This window comes from Catharus ustulatus, chromosome 20 (assembly GCF_009819885.2).
Source record: "Catharus ustulatus isolate bCatUst1 chromosome 20, bCatUst1.pri.v2, whole genome shotgun sequence".
Lineage (NCBI taxonomy): Eukaryota > Metazoa > Chordata > Aves > Passeriformes > Turdidae > Catharus > Catharus ustulatus.
Genome location: NC_046240.1, coordinates 12035214 through 12052123, shown reverse-complemented (window position 1 = coordinate 12052123; position 16910 = coordinate 12035214). Strand labels below are relative to the sequence as shown.

At 37.6% G+C, this 16910-nt stretch overlaps 1 protein-coding gene across 3 annotated transcripts; it reads left to right on the top strand.

Annotated features, from left to right (window-relative positions):
- Window positions 1-834: 834 nt before the first annotated feature.
- Window positions 835-16011, top strand: LOC117005221 (coiled-coil domain-containing protein 57-like). Of its 3 annotated transcripts, none has more exons than XM_033076680.1 (7): window positions 835-1094; window positions 2011-2111; window positions 4006-4069; window positions 4883-5019; window positions 7795-7917; window positions 8283-8502; window positions 15232-16011. In XM_033076680.1, the coding sequence occupies exons 1-7, from the start codon at window positions 1013-1015 to the stop codon at window positions 15453-15455; spliced, it is 951 nt and encodes a 316-aa protein (XP_032932571.1). In that variant the 5' UTR covers window positions 835-1012; the 3' UTR covers window positions 15456-16011. The 3 variants fall into 3 exon arrangements, with proteins under 3 accessions (XP_032932571.1, XP_032932570.1, XP_032932572.1); XM_033076679.1 differs by having other exon boundaries at window positions 4006-4234; XM_033076681.1 differs by lacking the exon at window positions 15232-16011 and adding an exon at window positions 13919-14342 and having other exon boundaries at window positions 4006-4234.
- Window positions 16012-16910: the final 899 nt, after the last annotated feature.

Genomic DNA, 16910 nt, shown 5'->3' with positions numbered 1-16910 from the left:
GGTCCGCGGGTCTCCGCTGTACGGTAGCGCGACACCGCGGTGAAGCCCTGCCGCCTTCCCAGCGTGTACAGGCTGCCGTTAGTGATGCCGAAGGCCGATCACCGCTCGCGTGGGTGCCTGAAGGAGTCAAGCCTTCTTCCTTCTCTCATAGGAGCTGCCATCGGCAGCAGGGAGGTCCCGCCCGTGCTGCTGAAGCCGTGGCAAGAGGCATTGCAGACGAGCCTACAGCGCCCCTTGTCGCTTGTCGTCGTAACTACACCAAAGGGGAAATGCTTGATGGGCGGGGAAAGGCCCTTACTGGGTTTGCTGCTGTGTCTGCTGGTGTTGTTGTTGTGTATTCTTATATATATATATTATAGTCAAGTAAAGGACTGTTATTCCTTTTCTTATATCTTTGCCTGGAAGCCCCGTAATTTCGAAGTCAAAATAATTAGGAGAGAGGAGGTGATCTTTCTATTCCAGGGACATTCCCATCTTCCTTGGCAAATATCTGTCTTAAAGCAGGACAATACTATTGTCAACAGATGATATCCAATGACACTTTCAAGAATTTGACAGATCAGAAAGGGGACTGCTGTTACTGCTGTTGAGCCTGTAAGTTCCTTAAGGAGAGGGGCTACCTGCACATGGAAGAGAGGTAAACCACACCTGCAGAAAAACAGGTATAAAACAGAGCCAGCTCTGGTGCCATGGTCCTCTCCATGTGTGCCTCATCCTGTGATGTTCTCAGTACTCTTTCTCTGCCAAATCCTCAATAAACAAGCACATTTATTCTTCTTCTATGGTACTTTTCTTCCACATATGTTCATGGGTTGAAACTATTAGGATTCTGTGTGTGGTGGTGTGGAGAGAATATGCGTCACTTATTAATGAAGGGTTCTTTTTGTCTTGTACTTTTATTTTCTAGATATCTCAGTATGATGATGAAAGTTCTCTGTGTAAAGATATCCCTTCTTTGGAAATAAAAAAGCTGCAGGAACAGAATACCAACCTTCGGGCTGCTATTGCACAAATGAGGAAAGAAATGGAGAGTCTTGATAAGCAGATGTTGTCTTCTCTTACTCTAGCAGAAGACAGACAGCTTGCAGAGCAAGGTGACAATTCTTGTTTGAACTTTAAATTCAGATAAGAAAGTTTAGCAGTCATGGTCACAATTTATGAGGGCTACGAAATCCATGACTGTATAAAAATCGTTATTGGTGGCTTCTCAAGATTGCACCATACACAAGCACACAGTAGTCTAAGATTCTGTATTACTAGTTACTACAAAACAATTATTAGTGAAAAAAACACACACACATATGCTGTAAGTCAGTACAAAATTACCACTAGAAAAGCAATCATGTATATATTTTGCAAGAGTAAAGCAATTATATGCATAATTCAAGTTATGACAGAATTCCTGATAGTGAAGCCAGTGTGTAGAATCACAGAATGGTTTGGACTGGAAAGGATTTAAAGATCGCCTAGTCCAAAACCCCCTGGCATGGGGGTTTACACTATATCCATTTACAGTATACCTACTGAAGTGGTATACAAAAGGAGGTTCAGGGAGAACTTACCACTGTCTACAACTACCCGAAAGGGAATTGTTGTGAGGTGGGGATTGGTCTATCTTTCCCAATAATAAGCAACTGGACAACAGAAATGACCTCAAGTAATGCCAGTGGAGGTTTAGATAGAATATTAGGAAAAATTTATTTTTGAAAAAGCCTAATTCAAGCATTGGCACAGGCTGCCCAGGGAAATGTTTGAATCACTGTCCCTGGAGGTATTTTAAAGGCATGTACATGTAGGCATTTGAAGACGTGGTTTAGTGGTGGACTTGACAGTGTTAGGTTACTGGTTTCACTTGATGATGTTAAAGGTCTTTTCCAACCTAAATCTATGGTTCTGTGATTCTGTAACTAGACATTTATATGCATGAGACAATGTTCTGAAGCAGCTCTTTCTATGAAAACCTAAACTCTCTACAAATACATATACATTCATATTTTACTCCTCTTTTAGGTTCATTGAGCACAAACAAAACTTCAACTGGAACCACACTGATCAACATCAAAGTCAGGTCACCTAAGTTGGATTGTATAGCAAATTCAGACACAGAAGAGGTATGGTGAGGTTTAAACTACCTAAAAATATGTGTATGTATGTGCATGTGTGTGTAATTAAATACCTAGTGTATTATTTTTGTTTCAGTAAATCTTGTAAGCTGAAGTAACATGTGCTTATGTGATTGGTGAGATGAGAGCCAGCAAAGATTTTTTCAGCCAAACTTACTGTTATTCTTCTAAGAAATAAATTTTGACTAGTCATCCCTCGGCACAAGTCACTTCTGATCTTGCAAGCTGGTCTTGATTTTTTTTTCCCCCACATGCAAGTGCTTAAGCTACTGTGTATCACTTCTTCAGGTTTTCCATTGTAAATCCATATTTTAGGGTTTTAGTGCAACTTGTATGACAGGAAAAAGTACCAAGCTCCAGTGTTGTCTTAGAGTGCTCGCCACCTATGAAGGAAGAATCCACTGGTTGTGGGAACATATTTTACTCTGTTCAAGAGTTTACAAACATCATTCCCACTGTGCTATTTAAAAGGGTAAGAACAATATCAGTATATAAATGACAGTGACATCTATTGGAAGAAAATAATAATGGAATTGAACACTGGGACAAATATCTAATACTATGTAAGAATAAGTCACTATATGTTCTCCTCTTCCTGTGTCCCAGCAATTTCATGGCATAGTGAACAGAGTCTGAAGTAAGACAGTTTGAAAAACAATTTTAAAAATTAGGGTTTTCGAATTGTCATTTGTAAGATCTACCAGTATCAGTTTCATGCTTTAATCTTACTGTTCAAACCCACCTATAAGCATCTAAATTCAAGAAAATTGAAATAATAGCTAAGTAATAAATAAGCATAAGAGGTCCTGATTGAAAAGTCAAGAGCTTTAAAAACTGAAGCAATATCAATATTAAAATAAAACTTAGGTGCCTTGGAAACTTTGTGCGGAAACATGCATAACCAGCCATGCACAGATCATGTTTAAGGTCTGGAGTCTGCTGTAGTTTGGGATGTAGGCTCCTGGCTGTGCTGTGAGGAGTTAAGGGACAGATAAGGTAGGAAGATGTTGTGTGACAGACAGACAGGGTTAGGTGGCTGGGAAAGGGATGGCTTGGGTTTTAGCCATTTATGTAAAGGAAGAAGGTAATGTACACAGAGGAGAGAAGGAGTCAGTGCTGTGTGGAGCTGACTATGAGAGGAGGAGTCAGAGTTGCCTGAGAGAAGTCCATTGAAAGAAGGCAGGAGAAGGTTTTAATAAAAGACTGATGTTGGTGTCAGTCATGTCCATCTCAACACAATTGCAATGTGATACCTTCAGATACTTATGGCAATGTGTGAAAATTAAAATGTTGATAGGGAGATGACTGTTCAGTGAATGATGACTATTTAAATGGATATCAAAAAGTCTCCTCTGTGGGGGCTGAAAGAAGATAGTATATGGGTCTTGAAAAAGAAGGATGTGATCTTTTGGGTATGTACCTTATCATTATGTATATGTGCAGGTGGACTCAGGTTGGCAGAGACAAAACAGATTGTAGAATCTTTTCAGTAAATGTTTTAAGTCATATCCCCTTTTGTTTGTGATCATTAAACAAAGAAGGATTTATAGCTGATTGCTATTTGGTATAAAAAGTTTTTTTTCACATTTTATCCTAAAATTAGGTGTTCTTTAGTTTACAGCTATACAGTGTTCATCCTAGGTGTATTATTTTACACTTTACACTATCTGTGGGAATGTCTCAGGCTGTTACTGTTTTGCTCCTCAGTTTAATTTGCCCTATACTGCTAACAAAATCTTGAAAATGGGCCCTAAAAATGGACTGTAGCCTTCAATTTCACACTTTTTCTTCAACTGACCTCTCATGCATATTTGTACAAATCTCTGAACCTGCAGACCTCACTTTCAAAATACTCATTGTAAGCACTATCTGTTTTATTCAGGGACCAGAACCCAAAGTTCTTGAAGAAAATATGGTGGATTTTGGACAACAGCTATCTGATGCAGGTACTGGTGTTGCTTGTCAGTATAGTGTCAAATGTACTCTACGAGGACTGCAGAATAAACTCAAGGAAGCAGCAAGAAAAATCTCAATTCTGAGCCAAGAAAAACGGCAACTGATTGAAATGGGAAATAGTCTCAGGGCAGAACTTGGAATGGTGTTAAACGAAGGTAAATTTATTCTAACTAAAAGGGCTGGGTTATATATTTAGAATAAAATGGGGGAATCAGTTCATCCTTTGAGCTGGAGAAAGCTAGGCTTCATTATAAAAAAAGGTGCTGACTGATCCTTGATCTGTATACTCATGTGAGACTGTGGCACTAATCCTTGCAAGATTATCCTGTGATAAGGGACGCTAAGATAGAACAATGAGAGTCTCTATGTAGTGACTTTTGTTGATAAACGTATTAGATTAAGAACTCCCTGGTGCCTAGATGTCAGTGTGGGAACTGGAACTTTACTTTAAGGCTTTGTTTATGAGCAGAAAAGAGGTAGTCTATCTCTTGGAATAAAAACTATCACTGTAGCAAAGTAGAAGAGAAAGCAGAATAAGATTACTGTAAACTTGAATTAAGAGTATCTATAATGTAAAAAGATTTCACTATGGATATTTAAGTTCCATGCAGAGTTTTTTCTGGCAGTGAAGTAAAGGAAAAAAGCACAATGCCCGTTTTGCATAGCATTGAAACTATCTGCAACGAGAAGATCTGTGTTCCGGGGTTCATTTATTATCTGCTCTAAACTCTTGCTGGAAATATAATGTTGTTGACAAAATATCAACAAAAAATGCCTTCCACAGTATATTCTCTCCTTTATAGGACTCTGGCATCCTGTTAGCTCTAAACACTGCACAGTTTGTATTGCCTCTGGTAGTCTTCTTCCAAGAGAACTTGTCAGAAGAACACAGTGTCAACTATCAGTTCTAAAGCATCTACAGCACAGACTCTCAACACAGGTAATTATATGCTTATATGCTAGCAATCATAAGCCATTAGCCACTTCTAATTCCATGAATATAACTTAAAATTCTGCATTTGAATTCCTCTGACTGACTTTAGCTCAAATCTATCTTTGGAAGATTCCATAGAGTCATTGCATATCCGGAGCTGGAAGGAACCCATGAGGAGCTTTGCATACTGATGTCACACAGAACAACCTAGAAGTTAAACCTTTTAACTTAGGGGCATTGTCCCAAATATTTTTTGAACACAGAAGGGCTTTGGGGCCATGACCATGCCCTGGGGAGATCATTCTGCTGCTTGACCATTCTCTCAGGGAAGAATTGTCTGAATTTCCCCTGATGCAGATTTAAGCCATTCCTCTATATCCTATCACTGGATACCAAAAACAAAAATCAACACCTCCTACTCTTTTTCCCCATCATGGAAGGAAGTTATAGAGAGCAATGAGGTCATCCACCAGCCTCCTTTTTTTAAAGCTGAACAGGCTAAGTATCCTCAACCACTCCTCATGAATCTAGCCATCTAGTCTTTTCACTATCTTTGTTGCCTTTGGACTTTTTTCTAATATTTCTATATTCTTCTCATATTGTGGAGCCCAAAAGTGCGCACAATGCTAGTGGGACATTCACTTCTTTTGGCTGGTTAGCTGTGCTGTGCTTAACACACCAATAGCTGGCACTCCTGGCCACCAGAATACACTGTTGACTCATGCTGAGCTTGCCAACAATCAAAACTCCCAGATCGCTTTCTTCAGGGCTGCACTTCACTTCAGCCTCTTGTCCCTCATGTGTATACAGACTTCCATGACTATAGTCCCGGGTACAGAATCCAACTTTTTTGCTCTCATTAAATTTCATGCAGTTGGTGATTATCAAGCATTCCAGTCTATCAAGGTCTCTTTGTAAGCTCTCTCTGCCCACAAGGGAATCAATGAGTCCTCATTTAGTATCATCAGCCAACTCAGCGTACACTCAACTCATGTGCCCAGGTCATTGATCAAAGACTGGAGAAAACTGACCCTAAAATTGAGCCCTGGGAAATACCATTAGTGACAGGCCACAAGCCAGGTGGTTCCCCATAAGTTTAAAGAGTTTGGGACTTCAAAAGTTAATATTTTTAAACATGATTTTCAGCCAAGGTATTTCAGAAACACACGTGTTTGTGCAGCATAAATGCAATCCTAAATTACAAATTTCATAAGGCTTAGTTTTAAGTAAGCAAGAAAGGCCATTGAAGGATTTGCACTATGTTTTAACAATGAAGTAGTGAGGATATTTCCAAATACTCAGTGGTGGAATTTTAAAGCACTCATGTCCAATTGACTGTAATAGCACCTTTTCCACATATGAAAGCAGGATATATAGTAAACCTGTCATATGTTTTGTAATTAAAATACAACTTTTAATAATTAAATTGCAGCTTTTATCAGAGAGATTAATGAATAAATCCTGGCTTCCCTAGTAGTGGCAGACCTCCCAGTAACTTCAATAGTCAGGATTTCACTATGTACTTTACTTAATTGATCAGCAGTTTTGTTCCTGTGAGGATTAAATCAGAGCAGTTGATTGTTGTTGTAGTTTTGAAGGCAGTAAACAATGTTCTTTCAGAAAGGGTGAGGTTGTTGCTCTGAGGTATAAAACTCCAGTAAAATTATTAACCAAGTTTAGCTGGGGCAACACTTCCTCTGGGAACCACTCTGGGCAAGTTGTTCTGGTATTTGGTCACCCTCACAATAAAGGTGGCTGTCATTTGGTTGGGGTTTTCTTCCCCCTTATATTTATGTAAGGTGTCCTGTACTTACCTTTTTGCCCATTATCACTCAATCTTCCACTGTATACCACTTGAGAAGATTTCAACTCAGTTATTTTTATCTCCTTCTAACATCCTCATCAGATACTTACACATGTTGAAAGGATCACTCTTAATCTATCTCTTCTGGAGGCCAGCAAGGCCAGATGCTTCTTAAATCCAAGCTGTTCCATACTCTCATTCAAGGCTTCTCTTTACTCAGAATATACCTTTTGAGGGGGCAGCTCCTATACTAAAGCTGAGCTCCTGGTTGACTTTCCAAAGACTACTCTTATTCTAGCTTGGGTGGTTTTGTTCTAGGTGATCACTCTCACTGGCCAGGCTACATTTATTTGCTCCTGCCTTCCAAGATCTTCATCCTTACAAAAAAAGAAGATAATTTATTACTCTCAGAGCTACAGGAATTTCACTGTCAATTACTTTACATAATGTGCTCATGTTTTGTTTCTTTAGTCTTATATACATAGTAAAAGACTTCAATGTTTATTTCCATCTCCTTTGGCAGGGCTGAAGCAGTTTGCTTTTATCAAATCTCACTTAGTTGCTACAAGTTGAAAGTTGGTGAAACTTTGAGAGGTAAATTAGTTTATTTTAGCTGCTGACAACTTACTTTTCTAGCTGCTTTATTTTAGTTGAGGTTTTAGGTATTGTTTTGAACTTTTTCTTCTGTAATTTAATCACAGGAAAATGGAAAAGTGAAGAAGGACCCTGACAATATAAGCTTGAGCAACAAGCAAGTTGATAGCAACAGCACCAGGAAATGTAGATTTTGAACAGATTTGATACTAGGTTTATTAGAAAGGTAGTTTGGCCCTGTTGATCTGAAGGGAACATGATTTTGTTTAATATTATTTATAACAGATTATTTTAAATCTAGCAGTGTAACAGCAAACTGAGCCATAAGGGTGTTAGTTTTCGGGACAATGAGTTACTTATGTTAATGTAATGTTTCACATTAGGAGTTGCAGTATGCAGGGCAACAGCATCCTTCAAGGTTTTCTTCTCTTACTGCCTGCCCTAGCTTAAAGGAAGAAGAAGCTCCAAGCAGCTGTGGGGAAGAAACAGAATTACCATTTGCTGAGGTACAGTGCAGTTTCATGATCAATGTAATTCACCTTCATTTGGATTTTTCAATTTTAATTGCTCAACAGTAATCTCCTGAAAGACTTAAAAACCTATGTCTTTTTCAAGTTATGCATTGTTCCTGTACAAAATAGTATTTGTTAACACTAGATAAATTAGGGTTTCTCAATCACTGCTGTGATGTTGTAATTAATCTTTTTGTACAACCTTTCAAAATTAAAAATAATAATTTTCTTTTGTCTTCTCTGTTGCTGAAACCCTGTCTTTCCAAGTCCAAGATGCCACTATGAAATATAACCAATTTTATGATGTCTTTGATGTGAAAAGTATGTATGTCTGTAAGATCATGTTTGAATTTGAACAGGTTCGGCTAGATTTCTCTATTGAAAATCATGGGCCAGATACATTCTCAGCAACAAAGGCACATACATGCACAAAGACTGTTCAAACTCAGCTGCTCAGTCAGAGTTCTAGTCAAGACCAGCAGGTCCAGCTTTCTTCATCTAGAGCACATAATTTCTGTCAAATTTTAGATACGGGATCAAGCCTTTCTCTACAAAGTCCTCGAAAGAACACGAGCCAGGGTAAGCCTGCTTTGTAAAGCAGTCACAATATGTGACCCTTCTGGAAGTGTGGAAGTACAGTGGATTCTGTTGCTGTTCACTAATTCTTTTACATACTGCTCCTCTTATTACAGTCCTATGATCAGAATCTGAATGAGTTACTCGAAGGAAATTTCACAGTTGCCAGCAGAAGTAGGAACTAGGAGGAATGTCTGTATTGCGTCTGGTTTAAATGCCATCATTGCAAATACTTCCTCACTTTCATTAAGTACTCCTGTAAAATGCAAATTCTGTTTTGACATAGTCTAAAAATTAGCTGGGCAGATATAAAAATGTCTGAGAACTGCACACTTCATGTGTTGACAAGTGACAAGATCAAATTGTAATTTGCAAATCCTTGCTTAATTATTTTTTTGGCTGGTTTATAGCTAGAATACTGCTTAGTGCGCTAAGACCTAAAAGCCAAAGGTGACATCACAGGCATAATGCTGGTATATGTTGTGGGGATTCCCTAGAATTTTATAGTCCACTACAACAAGTTGGAATGGGAAAAAAATGGAAGCAGGCATTTTTATATGAGAGACAGTGTCAGGGTTAGAATGACAGGAGAAGGTCAAACTTAGGTCATAGACTGAACATGAATTAGTGTTATACTTCTACAAAAATCACATGTTCTTGGAAATTTTAGCAAGAACACCATTTATAAAATATGAGCAGTAAAGTGTAGCCTCTTTACAGGGCCAGTTGTTAAGGAACTTTTTAATGGCAGCTATTATGTTGAGCAGTGTATTGCATCTTAATGTTACATATTTCAAACTGTCGGTCTGTTCATGTAGTCAATCCTTCCTTGGCTAAACTTTGGGAAACTAATACTTGCTGGTGTTAGCACAAAAAATAATGGGGTAGCATTATAATATTGGGAAAATTTTAGGTATAGCTAATAGTGGAGTATGTTCCCTAGAGGGATTGTAGACTTTTCTTTATAAAAGATCTTTATAGTTAGACAAACATTTCTCCAGAATATTCCAGCAGAAGTGGGTTTTGGTTTTGTTTTTTTTTTTTAATAAGAGGTGTAGCTTTCAATAAGTTATTTCTCAAAATGCTGCTAGGCTTGTGTGAATTGCTTGGGCTTTTTGCCCTGATATTATTATTTTTATCATCATTATTCCTGAGATCTGACAGTATCTGTATAGTAATATGGCAGCCATTTAGAGTTTCCAAATGAGCTGTATTACCATTACGTAGCTATTCATATGCTATTAATCACATACAGATTGCAGGAACAAGAATGCAATCACTGGATTAAGGGAAGTGGTTTGTCCCCTCAACTTGGTACTTGTGAGGCCACTGTGTCCACCTTTGGACCCTCTTGTAAAAAAGATTGGTACAAACTGGAGTCCAGTGGAAAACCACTAAATGGCGGGGCACGGGAACACATTACACGAGAAGAGGTTTAGAGAACTGCATTGTTCAGTGTGGAAAAGAGTCAGTGAGTGGTCTGATTGCTGTTTTTTATCTACCCAGTGGGGGATTTTGGAGAATTCATAACCAGACTCTTAGAGGTACACAGTGAAAAGTGGCAACAGACACAAATTGTGTCAAGATACATTCTGAGCAGGGAGTGATAACACTGTGACATTTCACCCACAGGTCCTATCCAGCCTATGTTACATCTATTTTTAAACCAGTGTATGGAAGCAATGAACTATGGAGGCTATGTATGGGAGGCTATCTTTAGTAGCTCACAAGAAAAAATAATACTTAAAAGGGCTTTCAAAATGAAGAGTGGATTATAAGTGTATTTATTCACAACAGCAATGTATTGCAGGGAAAAGTTATGTGCATTGACAGACCTGTAGGACTGGAATGAACATAGTGCTGACACTCATGATTCATGGTTTTTTTTTTGTGAGGCTAGGACTGAAATAGGAAGAGCATTTCAGGTCAGGCCTATATTGACAGGATAAGCAAAAGTATGTCTTTGAAACATTACTGATAGTGCCATGCAGTTTTGTGCTGTTGTATGTGTGGTGCAACAGCTCTGGCAGCCTTACAAGGACATCAGTTTCTTAATGTCTAGAAATTTCCAGCCACTGTTGCAAAACTTAATGTAGATTTTTGGGGATCTAGAAATAGCAAAAGGGACAGAGGATACTGCCAACGTGGAACAAGTGAAATGGGAATCAATAAGGGATAACATTTTCCTGAGACCAAGTTGAATTTGATCTCTGCATCCATGTTTATATGAGGCACATCAGAGTGGAACTTATTCAAACATACAGGCACTGAAATACTGCATTGCAAGAATATGATTTTTAAACACTCTTTTTTGCTGCTTAGCTTTCTCCTTCAGGAAAAGATGTCCTTAATTCCACTGGACTGAATTCTGTATTTCAGAAAAAAAAATGAAAGCAAAATCTTTCTTTTTTTAGAACATCATCACCTTATAAGCATTATATAGAAAATTTTCAAATTCTGCTTCTGATTTTTAGCAGAGGTTTGTATTCTTTTTCAGGCCTGAGCTATGGAAATTAATCTTTCCTGTTTAAAACCACTCATTTGAATTTAATATATTCATCAAATACATTGTTACAATGGATAGAACTGTCATTGAGACAGAGTGACTTGGAACTGGGCATTCAGGTACAAGTGATGCACACAGAGACTTGGAAGCTCAGTGACAAAAAATGGGTTGCAACAAAGCACACAAGTTAGTTTTCTTATTCAAATATATTTTTTCCCAAGTTCAACTCCGTCTAAATTGATAACACCAGTAGATGTGTGTTGTGGGAATTTCTGGTGAAACAGAGAACTGCAACTTGAAAATTACTCTTCTGAACCTGTTGAAGGGTTTCATTTTTTTCACATTACATGTACTAAACAGCCTAGTGGCACTCAAAATGTCAAGTAAGCCCTGCAATTTGCTATATTTCCAATATATTACACAATGCAATGACTAAATGTATTTTGAAGAATTAATGACTACATCTTAATTACTGAAGTGGACTGTTATATACTTTATTCATTTCACCATCAAATTCAGACCTTGTGTAAGCTTCCAAGCAAGTCAAAAGGCTAGGAGATATTTTAATTCTCTCTCTCCTCACTCTACCTGCTAATTTGTAATTTTCTGTAGAAATTAGATGGATTTCATAAGTTGTATGTTAATTCTGCAGATAAGTAGAAGGAAGGTGTTTAGGAGAATCATGGGTCCCTTCTTTGGGTATTTTTATTGTTCTGTATTATTGAAAGAAAAATAACCTCCCAGAGATATACGTGTATAAGTCATGATGATATTAAAAGGCTATATAGGATGCATAGGCTATCGAAGTGAGAAATATACCTCTGTATTTCTTTACTTTTTAAATGTCCTCTCCCAGAGCTAGAGAGCGGGTGGAGACTTTGATTGATGATCCATATCATATGCATCTTGAGTGCTGATGATAAATCACCCTCAAAGGAAAGAGCCTTTTTTGATTTTAGAGTAAATGTTAGGTAGGAGGAGGGGAAGCTTTCTAAAATATTTAGAAAATGGAAATTTGTTTTTTTCTATTTATCTTGAAAATTAATTATTTGCTATTGAAGATATTTACTAGTTTTTCAGAGGGGAAAGAGCAAACATCACCTATTGAAGTTCAGCTGTAATACTGCATTTAGCATGAAGCCAGCATTGTGAAGTGTGCTGTGTGGTACTGTGTGAAAAGCTCCTTATTAGCTCCAGTCACCTATCCTTGGGTCAGCAGAGGCTGGGGTCAATGCATGGGAATAAGGGTGTAAGGCAAGCTGGGTCCCCACTAGTCATTTGACTTGTACATATTTAGTGTAGATGAAACTTTGTATTTTCGTGTCCCACTACACATTTTTGAGAAACCCCACTGCCACAAGTACTCAGAACTGTGTCCCGGGTTTAATAATTTGAGTTTACATTGTAGCCTAACAAAGAACAGGAGTGAGCTGCTTTGAGGTAAAGTAACTTTTTTTATTTACTTCTTGAGCTTAGGGGAGTTTCCTGTACTGCAGTTCTCACTTGCAAAGCTCTGTCATATGAAATTCCACACTTCATGGATCAAAACTTATCTTAAGTGTTTCCACACTAGACAGAATTTCAACAGCTTTGACATCACTGACAGTTCTAAGAGCAATCCATGTGGGTAAAAAGCTGGCCAGAGAAAGAATTTGGTAAAATATTAACAACAGAAGCAGTGTTCTGGCTCTGGCTTCATTCCAGCTCCAATCAGAGAAAGACTCATGATCTCTTTTCTGTGTTACATAAAACTTCAACTTTGAAGTGTTTCACAAATATTAACTAATGCCCTAGCTACATTTTCTTCATTTCTATGTTCTTCTCCTGAATAGGAACTTGTTTGAGTTGTTGTTCCTTCAGAAGCACTGTTAGCAATAGGCAAATATCTGATGACAGATTTCTTAAATGAAACCTCCATCTGAGGAAATTTCAGTTTGCCTACACAACATGTCTACATATATCTGTTTCATCCCAAGGAAAAAAAAAATCCATGAATGTTAATTTCTGACTGAAGTTAACACACATCAAATAGAAGATATGTTAAGGATTTCAATACACTAAATGCTTTGTTCCATTTTCAAAAGCATTTTAGGTGCTTAGCTATGATCTTTCTAGCTCTGGTTGTCACCGTCACTTCTGAAAGTAAGTTGTAGGCTTGTAAATTAGGTGTTTGCATTGGTGTGCAGACCAAGCTACTGCATGTAAATAGTGTTTCTAATTCTGGGGTATTGATTCTCTCTCTTTTCCTAATTTTTGGAACTAACCTTACACTTTTTAAAACCAATATGGTTGGTTTTAAATTTCTTTGTTAGTGCACATTTTTGACTGTCCAAAACTTAAAAATAGCTGTGTAGAATGCTTGTGTTCTGTGCTGTTGTTCCAAGTACCTTACTAGGTTGTCTATAATAGTTACAACTATAGTTTCTTTACTAATGACAGGAGACAAGCATACAGATGCCTTCACGGGAAGGAATGCGTGTGATGCCTTGGTGCTTGGTTACTTTGCCTTTGGAATTACATGATTAGGGTCTCCCACATTAATTTCTGAAAGTCATCCCCTTGAGTGAATACAAAAGACCATTGAAAACTAAGTATTTTAAAAACAGAGTGTCTGTAAGCAGTGTTAACTGTGTGCTATATGTGGATCTGCTCATTCCTGTTACTTAGACCACAAACAAGAAGTAGTATTATTCGGCTGCTGTTCCTGTTCAAGAAAGTAATCTTTGAAGCAATACCTTTCAGACACTGCTGCCTGCACTTTTCCAAATGGTTGATGTTGTGAAATTCTGCTTTCTTATCTGCCAGATGTGGTAGAGGTATTCTAATGATTAAAGTCCATTTCATAGGCAGGAAAATACACCAAATGATCTTAATGGGCTCAAGCATACTCTTCCATACTTTCTACATCTGCAGGAAACCACTAGGTGGCAAGCTGGACAACAGGATTTCGCATCCGCAACTCAAGAGTCACCAAATCAATCAGCCACCAAGCTGATTCAGTGCAGAGATCACATGCACAAGTGAACAGCTGGTTCAAGCTAAGCCTGTGGATAAAAATTATTTTGAAAAGTGTCATGTTTTGACACTAGCCACAGTGTCATGCTTTGCATGAAGCTATAAACCTTCAATCAATCCATTCCATAATTCAGGAATATTTTGTATTTCCTTTGATGTAGAATTTTGTTTAGACTTTGCACCACGTTCAGTTGGCTTTGAAAATTTACCTTCTGCTAGTAACTGATCTTTGTCAATTTGTACACCTTTCATTCTTGCTGTGATTGCGTAGTATCTGGGACTGCAGACTATGATGCTTATAAAATTAAACAAGTACAGAATACTGTAGTGTGTGTTATTGCAAGTTTATTATGACTACTTCTGCTGTCTGCTTTGGCTTTCCATAGAGAATCTGAAGTTAAAGTCTAAATGCCTTGAAAAGTAAGGGTTAAGTGGCTGGAGCCAAATACCTGTAAGTGTTACCTATAGTTTACAGTGAATAATGCAATTGATCAGTTCTACTTATCCTACTGAAAGAAATTTGTGATAAGACTGAAGTTCAGTTAGTTGGAGATAATTTTGGAGAATTATGTGAGAACTGCAAGATGGACTCTGACTGGTATTAGGAGCAGTCTCACTGCTCCCAAACAAAGATGTTTCTTTTTGAGTTAGTCCTTTCTAGAAAGATAGATATTTTAGACAACAAATCCAAAGATCTACACACTAAATGCTTTCCTAAATGAGAGAAGATTGAAAAAAGACCCAAAACATAGTGGTAGTAATGCAGCTTTGTCAAGTCAACAGCATTACCTGTGAACCTTTTATGTCATACATTCTAAACACATTTTCTCACAATGGACAGAAGAGTAAACTTGTAAAATATGTTTTAAAACAGCCAAACAGAAAGGTAGTGCTAGACTTAAACTGTTATACTGACCTTCCCGCTGTCTTCCTCTCTTAAGAGTCTGATGCTAATGGAAAATGAACATGTACAGATGAAGCTAGGATTGAGCAGAAGATGCTGTCTTATTCCATTAGTATGGCAAGCCTTAATGGACTGTTCTGGGCTCCTACCTACAAGAATGGTCCTGATGTTTAAGATTTTGACAATATGGCACTATGGCAGCAGTATATTTAGAAGAAAATAGTAAACCAACTCTCTTTAACTATCCTATCTCATAATTTAATACAAACATAATGACAAAGTATTTTTCTGTCTGTTTTTTGAGCAGTGGAGTTTGAAGTTCTACATTCAATTGAGCAATCTGAAGAATCTCGGCAAAGTGTCAAAGCCAAGGATAAACTTGAAATGTCAGCTGAAGATTTGACAGTCAGAGGAACAAGGCAGGAAATTCAGCAGAAGATAAAATCCAGGAGTTTATCTTGTGCTCATCTATTAAAACCAAAAATCTCTTCTAGCATGGCAAAAATTCGCAATTATAATATTAAAGACTGATTTTTATGTTGACAGCATGTTGTAGGTTCACACTTGCTATTTACTTACTTTGACATCTCTATATCAGGTATAATTATTTGCCTCAGTTTTGTATGTCAGGTTGAGATTATTTGCAGCCAGAAGAGAGAACAAGTACTCTGCTTCATACAGTGAAGCCTAAAATAAAGGGTTAATGTATGTACATTGAGATTACAGTCTTCATTGTTAATACTGATTTATTTTAATTATATACATTAAGATTTTCTTGCATCATGGATTTAGAAATGCCCAGTTAACACATAGGTAAAGCCTTGTGCCTTCAGGCAGGGCTTGAAGGACTTTAGCAGATATTTTGTTGAGAAACTGTAGATGTGATTTAAGCTTAGAAGTGGGATGCCTCAGCCTACTTCTTCTAAATAACAATGCAACCGTTAATCCTGTGCAGCTATCTTTCTACTTGAAAGAAAGGGGTTTAAAATTATTACATCTGCGTCTGTATTCTTTCTCATCTTCTGTAGCTTTCCACTTGCTCAGAGAGCATGAAAGAATATAAAATTAAATTTCTATTGTCACACCAGTGATTGTATTTTCCCTTGACAAAAGACCGTGTGGACTTTAAGGCAGTGAGAAACACTGCTACCATGTTAGAATCATATACTCAGAATAATGCAGATATGTTGTAAGAAGTAAGTCTTAAAACAGATGAAACTAAAAGAAAGCTTAAATGAGTTGTGATGTAACAAAGGATAGCTGCGTAGTAATGAACACACCAGGACACTCCAATGCAAGTAATCAGTGTATTTTTGTAGCATTTCCAGTAATGCTGAGTGGTCCTGGGATATTACAGAGATGAACTTTCCTCTAAGTAAAGGAAATGCACATGAAAAATTCAAGAAAAAATGTTTAATTGTGGGGATGGTCAAGCACTGGAACAGATTGCTTAGATGGGTTATGGAGTCTCTGTCTAGGGAGATACTCAAAACCCAACTGGACGTGGGCCTGGCCAGACTGTTCCAGCTGACCTTTAAGTTGAGGGCTTGGACTAGATGATGTCAAGAGGTACCTTCCAATGTAAGAGATTCTGTGATTCTGCAAGTGGTATCACTGAATTGAATAATACTTCTCAGTTGCTCCTGAACACATAAAATCTAAAAATGAAGGAAGAGAGCTACTTACCCATGAATGTCTTTTTTTTTTCTGGAGCAGTTTTTTATAGAAACACTTTTCTGATATTCTTTGCAAAGAGATGCTCTCTTCAGCACCTGATAATGCGGTAGTAAACCATTTGAGAATTTGAATAATTATTTTGAACTACCTGCTGAAAATATTACAAATACCTGCTGAAAAGTGCAAAGGTGCAGTGATGTTATAATCAGATGCTAAATCTGCAAATTTCATGAGATGTTACTAAGCCAATATAAGGTCTGAGAGACCTTGTGAGCTTCTTTCTAAATATTTTCATTACTTGAAAATCCT